We start from the raw sequence: 15388 nt of genomic DNA, 5'->3' as shown, positions 1-15388 counted from the left end.
TTACAAGCAACTGCTTGATGATTAACTTGCCAACATGCACAATGGCTATTTGTGCAATCATCAGCCGCACATGCGCCTACAGGCCTTGCCAGGCAGTCACCTGCTGCGATGCTGGTGCATGCACGTAAGGTTGCAATAATTGAACACAATCGGGGTGCCAGCAGGCGTACGTCACCGAGTCAACCAGAAGCAGCAAAGGTCCATGCATAGGCTTGAAATCAATGATCCTGGATCATGCACGAAGCAGCAAGTCTTTCCACGCGGCCGGCAAACCTGAGCGTTGCCAGTGGCCGATACAGTTCAGGGCCTCCACCACCCACAGCTCCAGGTGACAGGGTCCCTTGTAACACGCTGCACGCTTCTCTCAGCTGAACTTGACGCCGCCGGTCACAGTGCCCGTGCACAGGTACTGCGCAAGCCGGGGTGCAGGGGAGGGCGCTCGGCATCACTAGCCTGCATGACGCTGTGGCACACGACAGCTGCCCCGCCCCATTGTCATAACTGTCGCCACAAGCTTTCATGGTGCACAAGAGAACTGCTGAATGCAAAACGCGTGTCCCACCTGCACAGCCGGCATCGCTGCCAAGTAGGCGCACTGCGCCGCAGTGGGCGGCCCCGAAGACAGCTTGCTGGGGTCTAGGCCGGGCTGCAGCCATGCCGGGTTCTGTGCTCCCACAAATCCAATGACATCCGCCACCAGCGGCGCCACAGCAAAACCACTGGCCAGCGCTGCCGCAGTGCCTGTTGCCGCTGCGGCCGCGGTCGCAGACCCGCCTGCCACAGCGGCAGCGGTGGGTGCGGCCACGGCTGCGCCTCCAGTCAGCGCGGCGAGCGCCCTGCAGACACAGGAGATACCAGGGGCGTGCGCGTGCATCAGCACAGGATGACAAGGGCTAGGTGAGCACCTCTGCCTAGCAACGAACTGGCAGTGGACGTCTTCACCAACCTCTCCGAACCAGTCGCTCTCACTCCGCCTCACAACATGCTCACGGTGCAAACGTGAAGACCATCGTCACGATCAGCGCAACCGACAGTGCCACAATGACAGCTGGCTGCGCGTATCGCTTGATGCGCGCTGCAATTGTCACGCGTGGCTGCGCCGCAACCTCGGGCGGGTGCGCGACGGCTGCGGGCGGGTGCGTGGCCGCCTCCTGAGGGGAGTTGCAGTGGATTGTGGGCACAAGTAATGCATTTTTTCAGATTTTGCAGAGTAATTATGACCTATGACGGAGGGGTCTGTCATCCATTGCAGCAGCACCTTCCAGCTGGTGCGGCCTTGCCCCCACCCCCCATGCACCACAGTCAACCAGCCGCCGCACACACCGGGGCAACGTCACCGCCGAAGATCCCGGCCACCGCCGCCTCCTCCGTTATTGGGTCCACCGAGGTCGCCGCCAGCGCGCCATGTCCGCCGCCGTGCGCCCACATGAGCTCGTCGTCGTCGGCCCGTGATGGGCGGCGCGCGTCCATAAGCAGAATCTCGGCGGCCGTGAGCCCGCCAGGCCCCGTTATGCGCCGCGGGTTGATCGGCGCGCCCGTCAGGCTCAGGGTCGGCGCCAGCCCGCTGCTGCGCGTGCGCCAGAAGCCGAGGCTCGAGGCGGTCGCCATCGCGGCCGCGGCCTCGCCTTCCCCAGACTCGCGCGCGGCCGGCGCGGCCGGCGAAGCGGGGCCCTCGGGCGGGGCGTCAATCTGCAGCACCGGCTGAGCACGCGCGATCGGCGCCACGGGCGCCGCAGCAGGCTGCCCCGCAGCCCCGGGCTCGCCGCTGTCTGAGCGCTCATCCTCAGAAGCGCCACCATCGTCGTGTGCGCCGCTGGCCCTGCCGAGGGCCGCCGGCGCGAGGGCGGGCGACGCCATACGGCGCGGCGTCTGGTCGTCCTGCCGAGGTGACCTGTGGCTGAGCCCGGCGCCCTCCCTTGCGGCGGGGGCACCGCCGCGGGGCGTGCCAGGGCGGCTGCCGCGCAAAGGCGGCGGCGGCGACGCGGCGCGTGCGGCCATCTGCTTGAGATTGATGCCCTGCACACCCGCAGCGCCAAAGGCCGAGGGCGAGGCGCAGCGCGATGAGGGGCGCGCCGCCGCGAGCAGCACCTCCTTACGCATTGCCGCGGTGGCCGCCTCCTCCTCGGCCCGAGCTGACCGGGGCGCCTCCTGGTCGGCCAAGCCGGCCTCCAGCGCCGCCTGGCGCGAGCGCGGCGTCAGCGCGTCCATCGCTGCTAATTGTGCTGCGTTTTTCGGTTCCACTCTCGTCTCTGTGCCTTGAGTTCGCCTCCTGTCGGTTGCCGACCCCTGCGTGCGCGGAACGGCGCGCATCGGGTTCAGGGGTGCGATGCAGGCGTGTGGGACGCGTTGGTGGCATTGCGGCAGCGCCGTTGCACTGATGATGTGATACAGTGTGTTCTTCTCTCGAAAAATCCCCAAACCCGCAGCTGGCTGATTGATCGCTGCCCGGCGGGTCAACGTGCCCTGATCCGGTGGCCACTCCGGACGGCATCCCAGCACTCACGAGCACGCCGTGCCAGATACTATCCTTGTTTTGTTAAGAGCCCTCCTGCCTGCAATCAGCCCTGTCCGCGAGTGGTCAAGCCTCTGTTCTGGGCTTGCTTATGAACCGGCCAGCGTTCTTTCTGAAAAGTACGTGCAACTTAGACATGCATGCAAACTGCATCAGGCTGAAGCCGCTGTGTCTCGCTGTATGATTGGGAAGCTGGTGTGGCAGGTGTGCCCAATTGCAGTGCCGTATGGCAATAGGTGCTGTGGTGTTCCCGCGCCTGTTCTTCACCACGAGTATGCAGGTTCTCGTCAGCAACCGTCAACTGGGATTGGTGCTATCTCGCTTTGGGCCTGTGGTGGCCTGGTTGCCATGTAGAAATGGCGGAGGAGGTGCAGTTGTGGGGCTTCGAGCGGGACCTGCATGAGCTGCTGGACGATTTTATAGTTCAGGTGAGCAACATGGAACCACCGTCCAGCACTCCGTTTTGCGGCCAGATCATGTGATCACATCGAAATCGCGCCAGGTCGTGGACGGCGGGCTCCCGGCAACGTTGGACACGTTCAGGACGCTCTGGACAAACAGACATGCGTCATTCATTCACCAGGTGGGGGCCATGCGAACCTGATGCAGAGCGCGGCGCGCCGCGCTGCATTTGCGCTCCAGATGTGCTTGCGCTGTCGCGCGTTGCACGTTCTTGGCAACGCCCACCTTAGACCCTCATTCCCGCTCTTCTCCACTCTTAGGCCTACCCTGGCTGTGAGTGCAGCCCTGATTATGTTCAGCTGCTGTTTGCAACGGTTCTGGACCGCCTTCACCACTCGAGCCCGTTGCCCCGCCCTGTGTTAGCCGCGGTCGATGGCAGTGCAGGCGAGCCGCTGCTCGCACTGATGCCTCCGCCACAAGAGGGGGGCGAACAGCAGCAGCAACGGCAGCAGCAGCAGGAGGAGGAGGAGCAGCAGCAGGAGGAGCAACGGCAGCAGCAGCAGCAGAAGCAACAGCGAGGTGGATCAAATCAGGATGGCGGTGACGACGGTGCACCACCTGCGCCGCTCAGCAATGGCTCCGCGCGGCAAAATTTGGCCGGCACAAGTTTGCAGGTGCCATGGCAGGCAGGCTCTGGTCTCGTGCCGCGGCTGGGGCCGCACGCACTAGGAGAGGCCGCAGTGCGGGACGCTGCTACTGGGCATAATGGCAGCAGCGGGGGCGGAGGCACCTATTTGGACGAGCTCCTGCAGATGTTGGGTGAACCCCCCGATATTGCAGACGCACATCCCTCCCCGGACGGCGGCGTGGCTGCCGGACATGAGGGCGCGGCAGGGCTGCCAGGGTGCTCTGTGCACTGCGCGGTGGTGCCGGAGGCACGGCATGAGGGGCTGCAGGATCACGAGTTGGCTCTGTACCTGGCGTTGGATGAATTGGATACGTGGGACCAGCGGCTCAGCGGAGACGAGGGGGCGGCACCGCTGGAGGTGGAAGTTGACGAGCAGCAGCAGCAGCAGCAGCAGCAGCAGGAACAGCAGCAGGAACAGCAGCAGGAACAGCAGCAGGAACAGCAGCAGGAACAGCAGCAGAAACAGCAGCAGGAACAGCAGCAGCAGCAGCAGCAGCAGCAGCAGCAGCAGCAGCAGCACGTGCTGGTGTCACCGGCAGAGCAGGAGGAAGGACAGCTTGCAGTGCCACAGGAGCAGCATCACGAGTTCCTGCCAGCAGACGAGGGGGGTGCCACTATCCAGCAAAACGGCGGCGTGATCGAGGCGGTTGAGCCCTCGGAGCAGCGGCAAGAGGTGCAGGAGGGGTGGCTTGTCGTGGCGGGTGCAGCAGGGGACGACGAGCAGCGCGCCCTCGACAAGGGCACGTTCAACGCCGCCGCTGATGCGGCCAGGCTGTATGAGGACGCCGTCACCACGGCCGGTGTCCTGTACTGCTTGCATTGCCTCTACCACACGCAGCACTGCGCACCCCCTGCTGCCGCATACGTGCCGCTGCCCCTGCTTCGCCTTCTGTCCGCGCGCGCCAGCGGCTTGGTGGCCGCGGGCGCTGCTGACGCTGCCCTCGTGCTCCGCACGCTGCTGCGCGGCGCGGCGCTCGTCGCCGGCGCGGCGCGGCGCTCGCTGCCGCGGCTGGCGCTGCGGCGGGCAGAAGTGTCCCGCATGTCAGGGCGCCACGGCGGCGATGGGGATGGCGGCGTGCCGATGTGGGCGGTGTCACAGGAGGTGCAGCGCGAGGCCCTGTTCCACATCAAGGCCGCTCTCAAGGGCCTGGCCAACTTCCGAAGGCTGCAGGCGCTCTGCGACGATTACTCGGAGGCGAGGGCAGTGGTGTTTGGGCCCCTGGGTGTTCGAGGTAGCAGGACGGGCGGCGGACCGGAGGCTGCGGGCCCAGCAACACAGGCCGCAATGGGCCCTGGAGCGCCAACAGAGCCGGCAGTGACAGCGCCCTCGGGGGTTGGCCTGACACTCCCAAGCTGGGCAGTGAGGGCGGACGGCGCGGCGGCGGGCTGGGCGGAGCGGTTGCAGGCGCGGCGTGCGGGCACGGACCCCGCCCAAGCCGATGCTGACGACACACTTGGTGACGGGCAGCAGCAGCAGCAGCAGCAGCATGGCAGGGAGCAGCACCTGGAGGGCCAACAAGGCGGGATGCATGACGAACAGCAGGATAACATGGAAGCAGCGGAGGGGCAGCAATTCAGGCTCGGGCCTGGTGAGGCTGCCCCAGCCGAGCTGTTCGAGTCCTGCTTTGGCACGTCGCTGCAGCAGGTAGCCGTGGCAGAGGCTGCGGCCTTGCTGGGCGCGCTGCGGCCGCAAGGCAAGCTGCGCGGACGCCACCGACGCAAGCGGCGCCATGGAGGCGCAATCGGGGGTGAAGGGGAGCCCGACGGCCGGGAAGGGGGCGAGGCAGGGCAGAGGCGGCGGCTGGAGGAGACGACGGAGGGGACAAGAGTGCTAACAGGGCTTGCAGCGCAGCTTTACGGCAAGGGCAGGGGCCCCTCCAACGGTGGTGGCGTGCCCGCGCCGCAGCCAGATGGCCGCTTGGGGCAGCAGCATGCGCGAGTGCAGCAGCAGCAACAGCAGCAGCAGCAGCAGCAGCAGCAGCAGCAGCAGCCGCCAAGAAATGGGCACGGCATGCTGGAAGCGGAACCCCTTGGCCTACACGCAGCAGACCTGGCGGCTGCCGGGTTTGCTGCCCCTGCGCTGTCGGGCCGTGCCGATGGGGCGGACGCGCCTGACGCCGAGGCGGGGCCGCCGCCGGCGGTGTCACGCGGCGCGGCGCTGGCGCTGGCGCTTCGAGAGGAGCGGGATAGGCGGGCAATGCATCTGGCTGAGGGCTGGTTTGCGGCGCAAGACCGTCTTATGACGGGGCGCCCTGTTGTGGTTGTGCAGGATGCTTTGCCAGCGCTGCCTAGTGGCGCGGCAGGCGGAGAGCAGGCGGCGGGGGCAAGAGGCGGCCCAGGCAGGGGCAGGGGAGATGCGCAGCGGGGTCGGGGGGCTCAGGGCGGCAGAAGGGGAGGGCGTGGGGGCCGCGGCGTGCGGAGAGGCGTAGGGCAGCAAGTTTCGTGAATATGTAGGATGGTATGTCGACTCATACAAATACATTTTTGCACATTTTTCATCCAACTCCAGTGTCGTTGATGTCGCCTGTTGCATCTCCTGTGATCTTGCGGCACCCAGCGCCCTACTCAGATCCATCACCTTGTATATGGTGGTGTTGACACTTGCCATGCAAGCACCCCGTGTAAATGTATGGGGCGGTCGCGCCTGGTGACGTTCGCTCGAGTGATGCTTCTACGTTGGCTCGGGTGAGCTGAACCTGGTTCTTGCCTGAGTACAAGCGGTATGTGTGCTGCTGAAGATGCGTATAGTGAGCACCCCAAACATAGGTGGTTGGTTGCAAGTTTCAGATAAGACCATGCCTGGCACAGCTCTGTGCAAACTTGCAAAACCAAAGGACTGGCGCAGCACGCGCAGCGTGGTGTGGCAGGTAGTACAAAGCAGGTACAAAGCCACTGCGCCATAGATTTAGCTACAAACGTGCGAATGGGGATACTACTGGTAGACACTCATCACGCGTTATTGACGCACTCATACGGATGCGATGCGCAGATCGCGGATGCAGATCTCGGGGCTCTACCAGCGATTCCTGATAGCAGAGCAAACCCGATAGGCGCATAGTCTGTCAACCGCGGCACTGGGCGTACTCGCAGTTTGCGCAGCACAGCGATTGTGCGGGGCGCGCTGCGCCCCAGGCGTGTGCAGCCATGAAGTTTCAACTGGACGGCTTGACGGTGTACTTCCCCTATGAGTTCATATATCCTGAGCAATACAACTATATGGCGGAGCTGAAGGCGGCGCTTGACGCCCGGGGCCATGTGCTGCTGGAGGTGCGCTTGCCCTGGATTAGGATTGTTACAGCATGGCGGCGACGGTGGTAGCGGGTCGCGCTGTAGTGTGAGCCGGGGGTTTGCTGTGCAGAAGCTGATGATTTTACTGCTGCTGATGCTGCTGCTGCTGCTGCTGCTGCTGATGCTGCTGCTGCTGCCGCTGCTGCTGCTGCTGCTGCTGCTGCTGCTGCTGCTGCTGCTGCTGCTGCTGCTGCTGCTTGCTGCCAGCTCTGCCGCCGCCGCTGCTGGGGCTGCCGCAGCAACAGTAGCAGCTGCTTGCCTCGGCGCAATCTGCTATGCAACTTCAGATATGCCCCAATCTTTGGCACCATCACTCTTCATTCATTATTGCCGGGGCATGCATCAGATGCCCACGGGTACTGGCAAGACCATCACCCTGCTGTCCCTCATCACCAGCTACCAGCTGGCCCACCCAGAGGTGTGGCAGCAGGGCAACGGCGTCGGTGTTTTGTGATTAGTTAACGTGTTCTGAAATAGGGGTCAGGTAGCGAAGAAGAAACGGGGCGTTGTTTTGCATTGAATCTGCTCTGTGTATGCAGAGTTTTTTGCTGCGGCCGGCCGCCCGCAAAACGGCAGGCGGAGGAGCCCGTCAGCGCCAGAGACCTTGTTGGCATTCGCACGCGAAACATGTGCATACAGGCATGCCTCCGTGCGCACCCTCGACCTTTTCGCAAATCTCCGCTCCTTGTCCTTTGCAAGGTGGGCAAGCTGGTGTACTGCACCCGCACAGTGCCTGAGATGGAGAAGGTGCTGGCTGAGCTGAGGGAGCTCGTGGCCTACAGGAACAAGTAAGAGTTTTGAGGAAGGGGCTGTAGCAGGGAATGTGAGCCTGCGGAAATGCAGGGCACAGTACAGAGGCCATACCATGGAAAGTTGTCGGGGACGCAACCCGTGCAGGCCCCAGCAGCATCGCCCCTAACCATCAGCGGGCGTGGCTGAGCAAGCAGTCGCTGGCAGTTTGACCCACGCTTGTACCAGCGTGAGCAAGAAGGTTGCCAACCACGTATCCTCCCCTCCCGCACCGCCTCTGCCGCCTGACAGGTACCTCGAGCCCAGCCCGCCCTCTATCCTGGCGCTGGGCCTCAGCTCGCGCAAGAACCTCTGCATACACCCCGTTGTGGCAGGTGCGCGCGCGAATCTCGATGCCAGCATCAAATCACATAAGACGTTAGCGGCCTCAAGCGGCACGGCAGTGGCCGCCAAGCCAACGGCAACTTGCCCCGCCACTGCTTGTTGGACCACGCCTGTCCATGCCCTGCAAGCCCTGGGCATGGCTTTCAAACATCATCCTTTGGTGCTGAGTGCAAGCCTGGTACCTCGGGCAAGCACATCTTAGTCCACACAGTTACGCAGACCCTAAGTACAACGCACACACACACACACACACACACAAGCAAAAGCACAAAAACACAACTGCACAAGCATCAACATACATTGCGCACATCCAAAACTGTGCGCAAATACGATTACGTGCGCCCCATCTGCGCCTCAGAGGAGGGCTCGCGCGAGAGCGTCGACGCCGGCTGCCGGCGGCTGACCGCAGCCTGGGCGCGGGAGCGGGCTGCGCGCGACTCCAGCATCGAGCTATGCGACTTTTTCGAGCAGCACCAGGCCGCTGGGCAGGATGCGCTGCTGCCACCAGGTGGGTGCCGGGTACGCTCTAGGGCGCAGGGCGGCGTGTCGTGGGAGCAAGGGAGGTTGGGTGGTGGTGGGGTGGGGTGGGGCGGGCAAGGAGAGGAAGTGTGCTCACAAGTGTGCTTCAAGGCAGGCCAGCATCAGGTCTGGGCCGAGATCAGCTACAACACGACGTTCGTTCAAGAAGGCGCAGGCTCTGAGGCGTCATTAGTTGACCATCCTGCCCGCACGGCCCTCGACCGTTCCCTTTGAGCTTGCCAACACACACACACGCACGCGCGTTATTGCTTTGCACACACAAGGCGTGTACACGCTGCACGACCTGCGGGCTTTCGGCCGCAAGAAGGGGTGGTGCCCCTACTTCCTGGCGCGCCACATGATGGCGTTCAGCAACGTCATCGTCTACAACTACCAGTACATGCTGGACCCCAAGGTCTCACAGGTGTGACGGGTGGGCTGGCGTGTGAGGAACGCGGGAGGCTCAGGGGCCAAGCGAGACTGGATGACGGCGAGGGTGGGGTTGTGCAAATGTGCTCCGGGGCGGCTGGCCGCTCCACGTTAGAAGCCGCTGCTGCAGCCAGCAGCCGCACCTGTCGTTGCCCACCAAACAACCGCTCGACGCCTCACCAGCACTACAAATTTGCGCACCCTCACCTTCAAATACACCCTCCCCGTTGCTTGCCCGTTCTACCTCGTTTCCACCCCCCCACCCGCCATGCAACCAACCTCTACACAATCAAGATGGTGTCGCGCGAGCTCGAGAAGGAGTGCATCGTGGTGTTTGACGAGGCCCACAACATCGACAACGTCTGCATCGAGGCGCTGTCAGTGAACCTGAGGCAGCAGACGCTCAGGGCGGCGCGCGGCAACATCACGAAGCTGGAGACCGTGAGCACAGCGGTGCTCCGTCGAGGCGGAGCAACGATTGAGCCAGGGGATGTTGAGGAGCACAGGCCATTGGCGAGCGGAGGCTGTTCGGGGTCATGCCCAATATACCATATAGGGGCAGTTGGTCGCCTTGCCGATGTAGTCCCGGCGCCTGGGGCTGTCACTCATGCAATTTTTGTGGCCTCCACTCCGCTCATCCACCTCCTGAAAGGCTGTGCGTGACGCCCAGCGTGCCAACAAGGCCAAGCTCGACGCCGAATACCAGAGGCTGGTGCAGGTGGGGGCGCCTTGGGGGCCGAGAGGGTGGGGTGACGGCAGGTGTTCCAGGTGTGAGCGAGGGAATAGATGGGGATGAGGACAGGGGGCTCTTGGGGCGAGGGCGGATGAGGGGTGCCGTGAAAAGGTATGTCAGCAAGACAGCCCACGTCACCCCCCCTCCGTCTGCACCAGGGAGGGGGAGGGGATATGCCCTCGTTCAGGGCCTGTTCTTGTGCCATCAAGCCGCCGCGGCCTCCCTACCCCTCGGGCTACTTTCCCCCGATGCACCGCGCAAACAGCGCCCCACCTCCGGCCCCTCCCCTCCAGGGCCTTGTCACGTCGGGGCAGCTGCGTGGCGGCGAGGAGTGGCTGGCCAACCCGGCGCTGCCGGAGGACGTCGTGCGCGACAGCATGCCGGGTGGGGCCCAAGAGGGAGAGTGGGGGTGGGGGTGCTGGTGACCAAGCCATGCGAGGCTGGGAAATGCGGTCGCTCAGTGAGGACCTGGAGAGGGGTAGAAACCTGCCAACTTCTTCTTGGTTTGGGGCCTGCAGGGCCACTGGCGAACGCAAACAGGCAGGTGCAGCTCGTTTGGGCCCCCCTCAAGCGTTGTGTCTGCGTGGCCCCTGACGGTCGCCCGACCCTTGCCGCCCGCGCCGCTCGCAAGGCAACATCCGGCGCGCCGAGCACTTCCTGGGCTTCATGCGGCGGTTCGTGGCGCACCTGGCTGACGTCATGCGGACGCCCCACGTGACGAGTGAGGGGCCCGCGTCCTTTCTGGCCAAGGTGCAGGAGGCCGTGAGGGTGGACGCCAAGACTCTCAGGTGGGGGAGGGAGGGTACGGTGCTATGCTGTGCTGTGCTGTGCGGCCACGCACGTGCTGTATTCGTGGGGGATGCTGGGGGGTGCAAGAGAGAGAGAGACAGAGAGAGAGAGTGTGTGTGTGTATGTGTGTATGAGTCTGTGTGCACGCGACTGTGTGTTATTGTGTGTGTGTATGCAACGTACAGTTGCACTTGTGGTCAGTCGCGTGTCATGTTGTCTTGGTGCCCCTCTCGACCACGTGTTGGGACTGCGTCCTTTGTGTGCGTCGTCCCACCCACACGCACATCATCCGTGCAACTCGCGTCTCAATTGTATATCCGCCCTCTTGACCCCCGGGCTCCCGACCCTCCGCCCCACCGACCCACACCGCAGGTTTTGCTACGACCGCCTGAGCAGCCTGCTGAAGACGCTAGAGGTCACAGACACCGACGAGCTGACACCCCTGCAGCTGGTGGCAGATTTCGGGACGCTGCTGGGCACGTACCAACAGGTGCGCCTGCGGGGCTGCGACAACGGTAGGCACGCCAAGAATATGTGGAGAAGACGAAAGCAGGGGGCAGTGCCCAGGGACGGGACGGTGGCAGGGGGGGAGTGCAGGGGCCCAGAGGCAGGTGGCGCCAGCATCCACATGGCAGGGGTGGCGCCGCTCTTCCACCCACACCAGCACCCCGCCGTCTCAGCACCACTGGTCTGCTTCTTCACCCCGTCCCCACCATACCCCCCACCCCGACCCGTCCCTCATCCCCCAACCCCCCCATTCCACATGCCTGCGCTTGACCAGGGGTTCTCCATCATCATGGAGCCCTATGATGAGCGCCTGCCACACATACCCGACCCCGTGCTGCAGCTCAGGTGGGCGCAACCGCCAGGCGGCGCGCCCGCCGCCATCGCTGAGCTACAGGAGTGCATGCTCCCTCATCACGCGTCTGGGCGCGTCGATGCCACGCCCACTCCCTCTCTCCTGCCACCACCGCTTTGCAAAAATGCGCGCGTGCGCATGCCTGCGGGCACACACACACACACACACACACGCGCGCGCGCGCGCACGCACGCATGCACGCACACACACACACACACACACACACACACACACAAACAAGCAGTCAAACACAAATCCCATCACCTGCTCCAATCCCAGCTGCCTGGATGCGTCCCTGGCCATGCGACCGGTGTTCTCCAAATTTCAGAGCGTGGTCATCACCAGCGGCACACTCAGCCCCATGAACCTTTACCCCAAGTGAGGAATCATCCGCGGTCCTCTTGTTGGGGCCCCAGATGTGTGGGGGGGGAGGCAGCGACTGCCGCGGTTGCGGGTGATTTGCGTCGTTGATCAGCGGCCGCCCGCTGTCCGGCTTGTGCCTGCGTGCCACTACCCATCCCACATGGTCCGTCGGTTGCTGAGCTTTCTATCAATCCAGCCTAGCAATTCGAGACGATGTTCCCTTATTTTCAACCAACCCAACGGGACCACCACCATCGCCGATGACCCCACGTCCAGGATTCTGGGGGTCACCCCGGTGTCGACTGTGGCCCTCAACATGACGCTGGCACGCGACTGCGTCTGCCCTGTCGTCGTCACGCGCGGCGCTGACCAGGTGCGCCCCACCGCCCAGGCCCACCCTGTGCTGCTTCCCTTCGGCCCGCACGACCCAGGTTGCGACTGCCAGGCGCCGGCTGCTTCTTTGCTCTTTCTGCTCATCCATGATTGCAAGCGGCCTGCGCGGAACCATCATCAGATCCAAGGACGCTCAGTCCTCCCCTGAAGCACAACAGGCGGCACCAACTCCGCCAACTCCCACCCACAACAACGCCCCACCCAAACCCCGGACCCCCAGACCCCCATATCAACGCGTTACGAGTCGCGCCTGGACCCCGCCAACGTCCGCAACTACGGCCGCCTGGTGGTGGACCTGGCCGGCTCCGTGCCTGACGGGCTAGTGGTCTTCTTTGTATCGTACTCCTACATGGATTACGTCATCAGCAAGTGGGTGGTGGCCGGGGGCCCGGGTCGCGGCAGCCGTAGTAGTCCGGGGAAGGGGTGAGGCGGGCTTAGGGGGGGGGGGCGCCGAGTTGCACGGGCTGGAATACAGGGAATGTGCCCCCTGAGCTGCACAGTGCAACGCATACTGTGTGATTGATCTGTGGTGCGCCATCCCAACACACTATCACCAGCTGGGCTTGACCGGACCAGCACCAACCTGCCATGGGGTGTGTTTTCTCCCCCGCCCCCTTCCCCCCCCAAAGGTGGCACGACATGGGAATCCTGCGTGAGGTCATGGCCCACAAACTGATCTTCATTGAGACACAGGTAGCGGGGGGTGGTGGGGCTGGGCCTTGGGGCAAGGGGTTTGGGGGGGACGGGGGTTGATATGATGTGGTAAGACCTAGGGGGTGGTCTCATCTTGGGATGAGGGCACGATTTTGATGTAAATCGAAGTCCAGCAACTGTCTGGGGCAAAGCGAGCAAACCTATGCAACCCCTGGAACTCTGAACCATGTATCGTCTCAACCCAGTGCACCCCACACTGACATGCCCTGCCATGCACCCAGGCACACATATGTAGGAGCACGGAGACACACACGCACGCACGCGTGCCCGCGCGCACACACTCACACAAACACACACAGGCACACACACCCACATACGCACACACATTCACACGCGCACACACGCTCACACCCCACACGGCGTCCACCCCAGGATGTGATGGAGACGACCCTGGCCCTGGACAACTTCCGCAGGGCCTGCGACAGCGGCAGGGGCGCGGTCTTCTTCAGCGTCGCGCGCGGCAAGGTGGGTACAGGGGGCCCCGCCACCTCGCAGGCCTCTCGGCACGTTCACGATCTCGCATGCGTGCCACCCTCGGCCTTCCTGCCAGCTTGCCCACAGTGGAATGGGTTGGCGTCGCCCACGCTGTACCCACCGTCGATGCTAAAGCGGCTCGTGCGGCCCTGCAACGCCACGCACAGAATCCTCATCGTGTCGCATTGTGCGCGCCCCCACCATCACCCCTGTACCCCAGGTGGCGGAGGGCATCGACTTTGACCGGCACTACGGCCGCGCCGTCGTCATGATCGGCGTGCCCTACCAGTACACGCTCTCCAGGGTGCTGCGTGCGCGGCTGGAGTACCTGCGGTGCGCACACGCCCGGGCAAGGGCCTGGCTGGGGGCTGCGTTGGCGCAGAGCGAGGGGCCGCTGGCACGGAGGGGTGGGGGCACGAACAACCCGCCTTTGTCACCGTCGCTTTTGCCTGTGTACCCTATGCTCCTCGCGGGCCGTGCGCGATCCTACTAGTGGCACACTTGCCACCTGCGCTTGACCCAAGCGGGGCTGCCCATCCCTTTTTTGCTCAGGGCGACCTTCAACATCCAGGAGTCTGATTACCTGTCGTTCGACGCCCTGAGGCAGGCGGCGCAGTGCATGGGCCGCGTCATCCGCAGCAAGGTGCCGGCGGCGCCCTGAGGGCCCGAGGGAGGGGATGTGTGGCGTGGACGGGAGGCGCGGCTGGCGGGCGGTTGGCGGGCTGCAGTGCGGCCCGTGGCGTGGGGGAGGGAGTCCTGCTTCCATCCACAACTGGGGCACCGGTCAACTCCCAAATCGATCTCTGAACCCCCAGCCTCGCCACCATCCCCACCTGCCCCCCCGACAGGCGGACTACGGTCTGATGGTGCTGGCTGACAAGCGCTACCAGCGCGCCGACAAGCGCGACAAGCTGCCGCCCTGGATCACGCAGCACCTGAAGGCGAGGCCCGGCACAACTGCACGGCTTGCCACCGTCCCTCCTCCCACCAAACCCCGCCTGCTTGTGGTGCGCGAGAAGGCACTCTCGTGCACACTCTGTACGCACACACAGCATGCTTGCTCACACTCAGGCGGTCCCATTCGCACCTGGCCCGCGGGCCCCTCCCCAGGACGCGCACCTCAACCTGAGCACGGACATGCTGCTGGTGGTCACGCGCGACTTCATGCGCGCCATGGCGCAGCCCTACGACCGCGGCCAGATCGGCAAGAGCCTCTTCAGCCACGAGCAGGTGGAGGCGCTGGAGGAGGTGCGGCAGGGGAGGAAGCGCGCGGCGCAGGCGGCTGCGGAGCGGGAGCGGGCGGCGGCAGCGGCGGCGGCGGGGTTGGGCAAGGCGGCAGCGGGTGCAGGTGGGGTCGAGGCGATGCAGGTCGGGTAGCGCAGTGTTGCTGCACATAAGTTTTGCTGTTGCAGCTGCAGCATATTTTACGCGATTGTGTGTGGGTTGGTGACTGCATGGCGTCCTTCATGCTGCGTGGTCTGCCACCCTGGCCTGCCTGGCTCATGTGGCCATGGTGTGGCTGTTTTGCGCTGTTGGTGCTGCAGTCTGCATCGCCCTTTGTGAGCAGCTGTCGCTACATCAGTGCGTTTACGTTGTAACCTGTGTGTTCCGTGGCAGGTTTCTTGCAACGGCCAGCGCAAGCGAGGGTCATAGATCGAGCATCAACATCATTCAGCCACGACGAGACCCCATTGGCATCGCAACGTGCAATCGGCATGAACTCCTTGCGCCTGAAAACAACCAGCGGGCCCGCCGGCGCCACCCGGCGCCGCGCACAAGTAGCAGCAGCGCGCACCTCGCAGCGCCGCGCGACCATTGTTTCGGCGGGCGAGGAGAAGCGCGGCGTCCGAGGCCTGGAGGATTTCGTGCTCGGCGGTCCCAAGCTGCGGAAATGGTACGGGCAGGAGGACGAGGTCAGGATCCGTGACGGCGGCGCAGCAGAGGGGCCCGCAGAGAGCGACGGCGCGGGCGAGGACGGCGGCCCGAAGGACGTAGTGCTTGTGACTGATGGCGAGTCGAGCATGGGGGAGCAGGTGGTGCTGCAGCTGATCCTGGCCAGGTGGGCATCAGCGGGAGGGGCGGGCCTTGCGG

General features: G+C 64.3%; 2 protein-coding genes across 2 annotated transcripts in view; one reads left to right on the top strand and one right to left on the bottom strand.

The window, feature by feature from the left end:
• Nucleotides 1-364: 364 nt before the first annotated feature.
• On the bottom strand, nucleotides 365-2208 carry MNEG_0065 (hypothetical protein; the record flags this gene model as incomplete). The annotated part of the gene is made up of 4 exons (XM_014051444.1): nucleotides 365-409; nucleotides 563-836; nucleotides 991-1151; nucleotides 1324-2208. The coding sequence occupies 4 exons, from the start codon at nucleotides 2206-2208 to the stop codon at nucleotides 365-367; spliced, it is 1365 nt and encodes a 454-aa protein (XP_013906898.1).
• Nucleotides 2209-3726: 1518 nt separating this feature from the next.
• MNEG_0064 (DNA excision repair protein ERCC-2) overlaps nucleotides 3727-15388 on the top strand; it is a gene marked incomplete at both ends in the record, with an annotated part of 13574 nt that continues 1912 nt past the window's right edge. The window contains 23 exons of the mRNA XM_014051443.1: nucleotides 3727-4827; nucleotides 6735-6869; nucleotides 7237-7308; nucleotides 7590-7678; nucleotides 7932-8014; nucleotides 8383-8532; nucleotides 8828-8967; nucleotides 9267-9413; nucleotides 9625-9690; nucleotides 9999-10089; nucleotides 10337-10493; nucleotides 10867-10984; nucleotides 11276-11346; nucleotides 11633-11731; nucleotides 11993-12089; nucleotides 12330-12478; nucleotides 12739-12802; nucleotides 13196-13288; nucleotides 13518-13630; nucleotides 13850-13940; nucleotides 14146-14304; nucleotides 14408-14665; nucleotides 15100-15356. Of these exons, the coding sequence (XP_013906897.1) occupies nucleotides 3727-4827; nucleotides 6735-6869; nucleotides 7237-7308; nucleotides 7590-7678; nucleotides 7932-8014; nucleotides 8383-8532; nucleotides 8828-8967; nucleotides 9267-9413; nucleotides 9625-9690; nucleotides 9999-10089; nucleotides 10337-10493; nucleotides 10867-10984; nucleotides 11276-11346; nucleotides 11633-11731; nucleotides 11993-12089; nucleotides 12330-12478; nucleotides 12739-12802; nucleotides 13196-13288; nucleotides 13518-13630; nucleotides 13850-13940; nucleotides 14146-14304; nucleotides 14408-14665; nucleotides 15100-15356 (3800 nt within the window). The remainder of the gene's footprint in view (nucleotides 4828-6734; nucleotides 6870-7236; nucleotides 7309-7589; nucleotides 7679-7931; nucleotides 8015-8382; nucleotides 8533-8827; nucleotides 8968-9266; nucleotides 9414-9624; nucleotides 9691-9998; nucleotides 10090-10336; nucleotides 10494-10866; nucleotides 10985-11275; nucleotides 11347-11632; nucleotides 11732-11992; nucleotides 12090-12329; nucleotides 12479-12738; nucleotides 12803-13195; nucleotides 13289-13517; nucleotides 13631-13849; nucleotides 13941-14145; nucleotides 14305-14407; nucleotides 14666-15099; nucleotides 15357-15388) is intronic.

The sequence above is a fragment of the Monoraphidium neglectum genome, assembly GCF_000611645.1.
Source record: "Monoraphidium neglectum strain SAG 48.87 unplaced genomic scaffold scaffold00005, whole genome shotgun sequence".
NCBI classification, from domain to species: domain Eukaryota; kingdom Viridiplantae; phylum Chlorophyta; class Chlorophyceae; order Sphaeropleales; family Selenastraceae; genus Monoraphidium; species Monoraphidium neglectum.
This window is presented reverse-complemented; position numbering and strand designations above follow the sequence as displayed.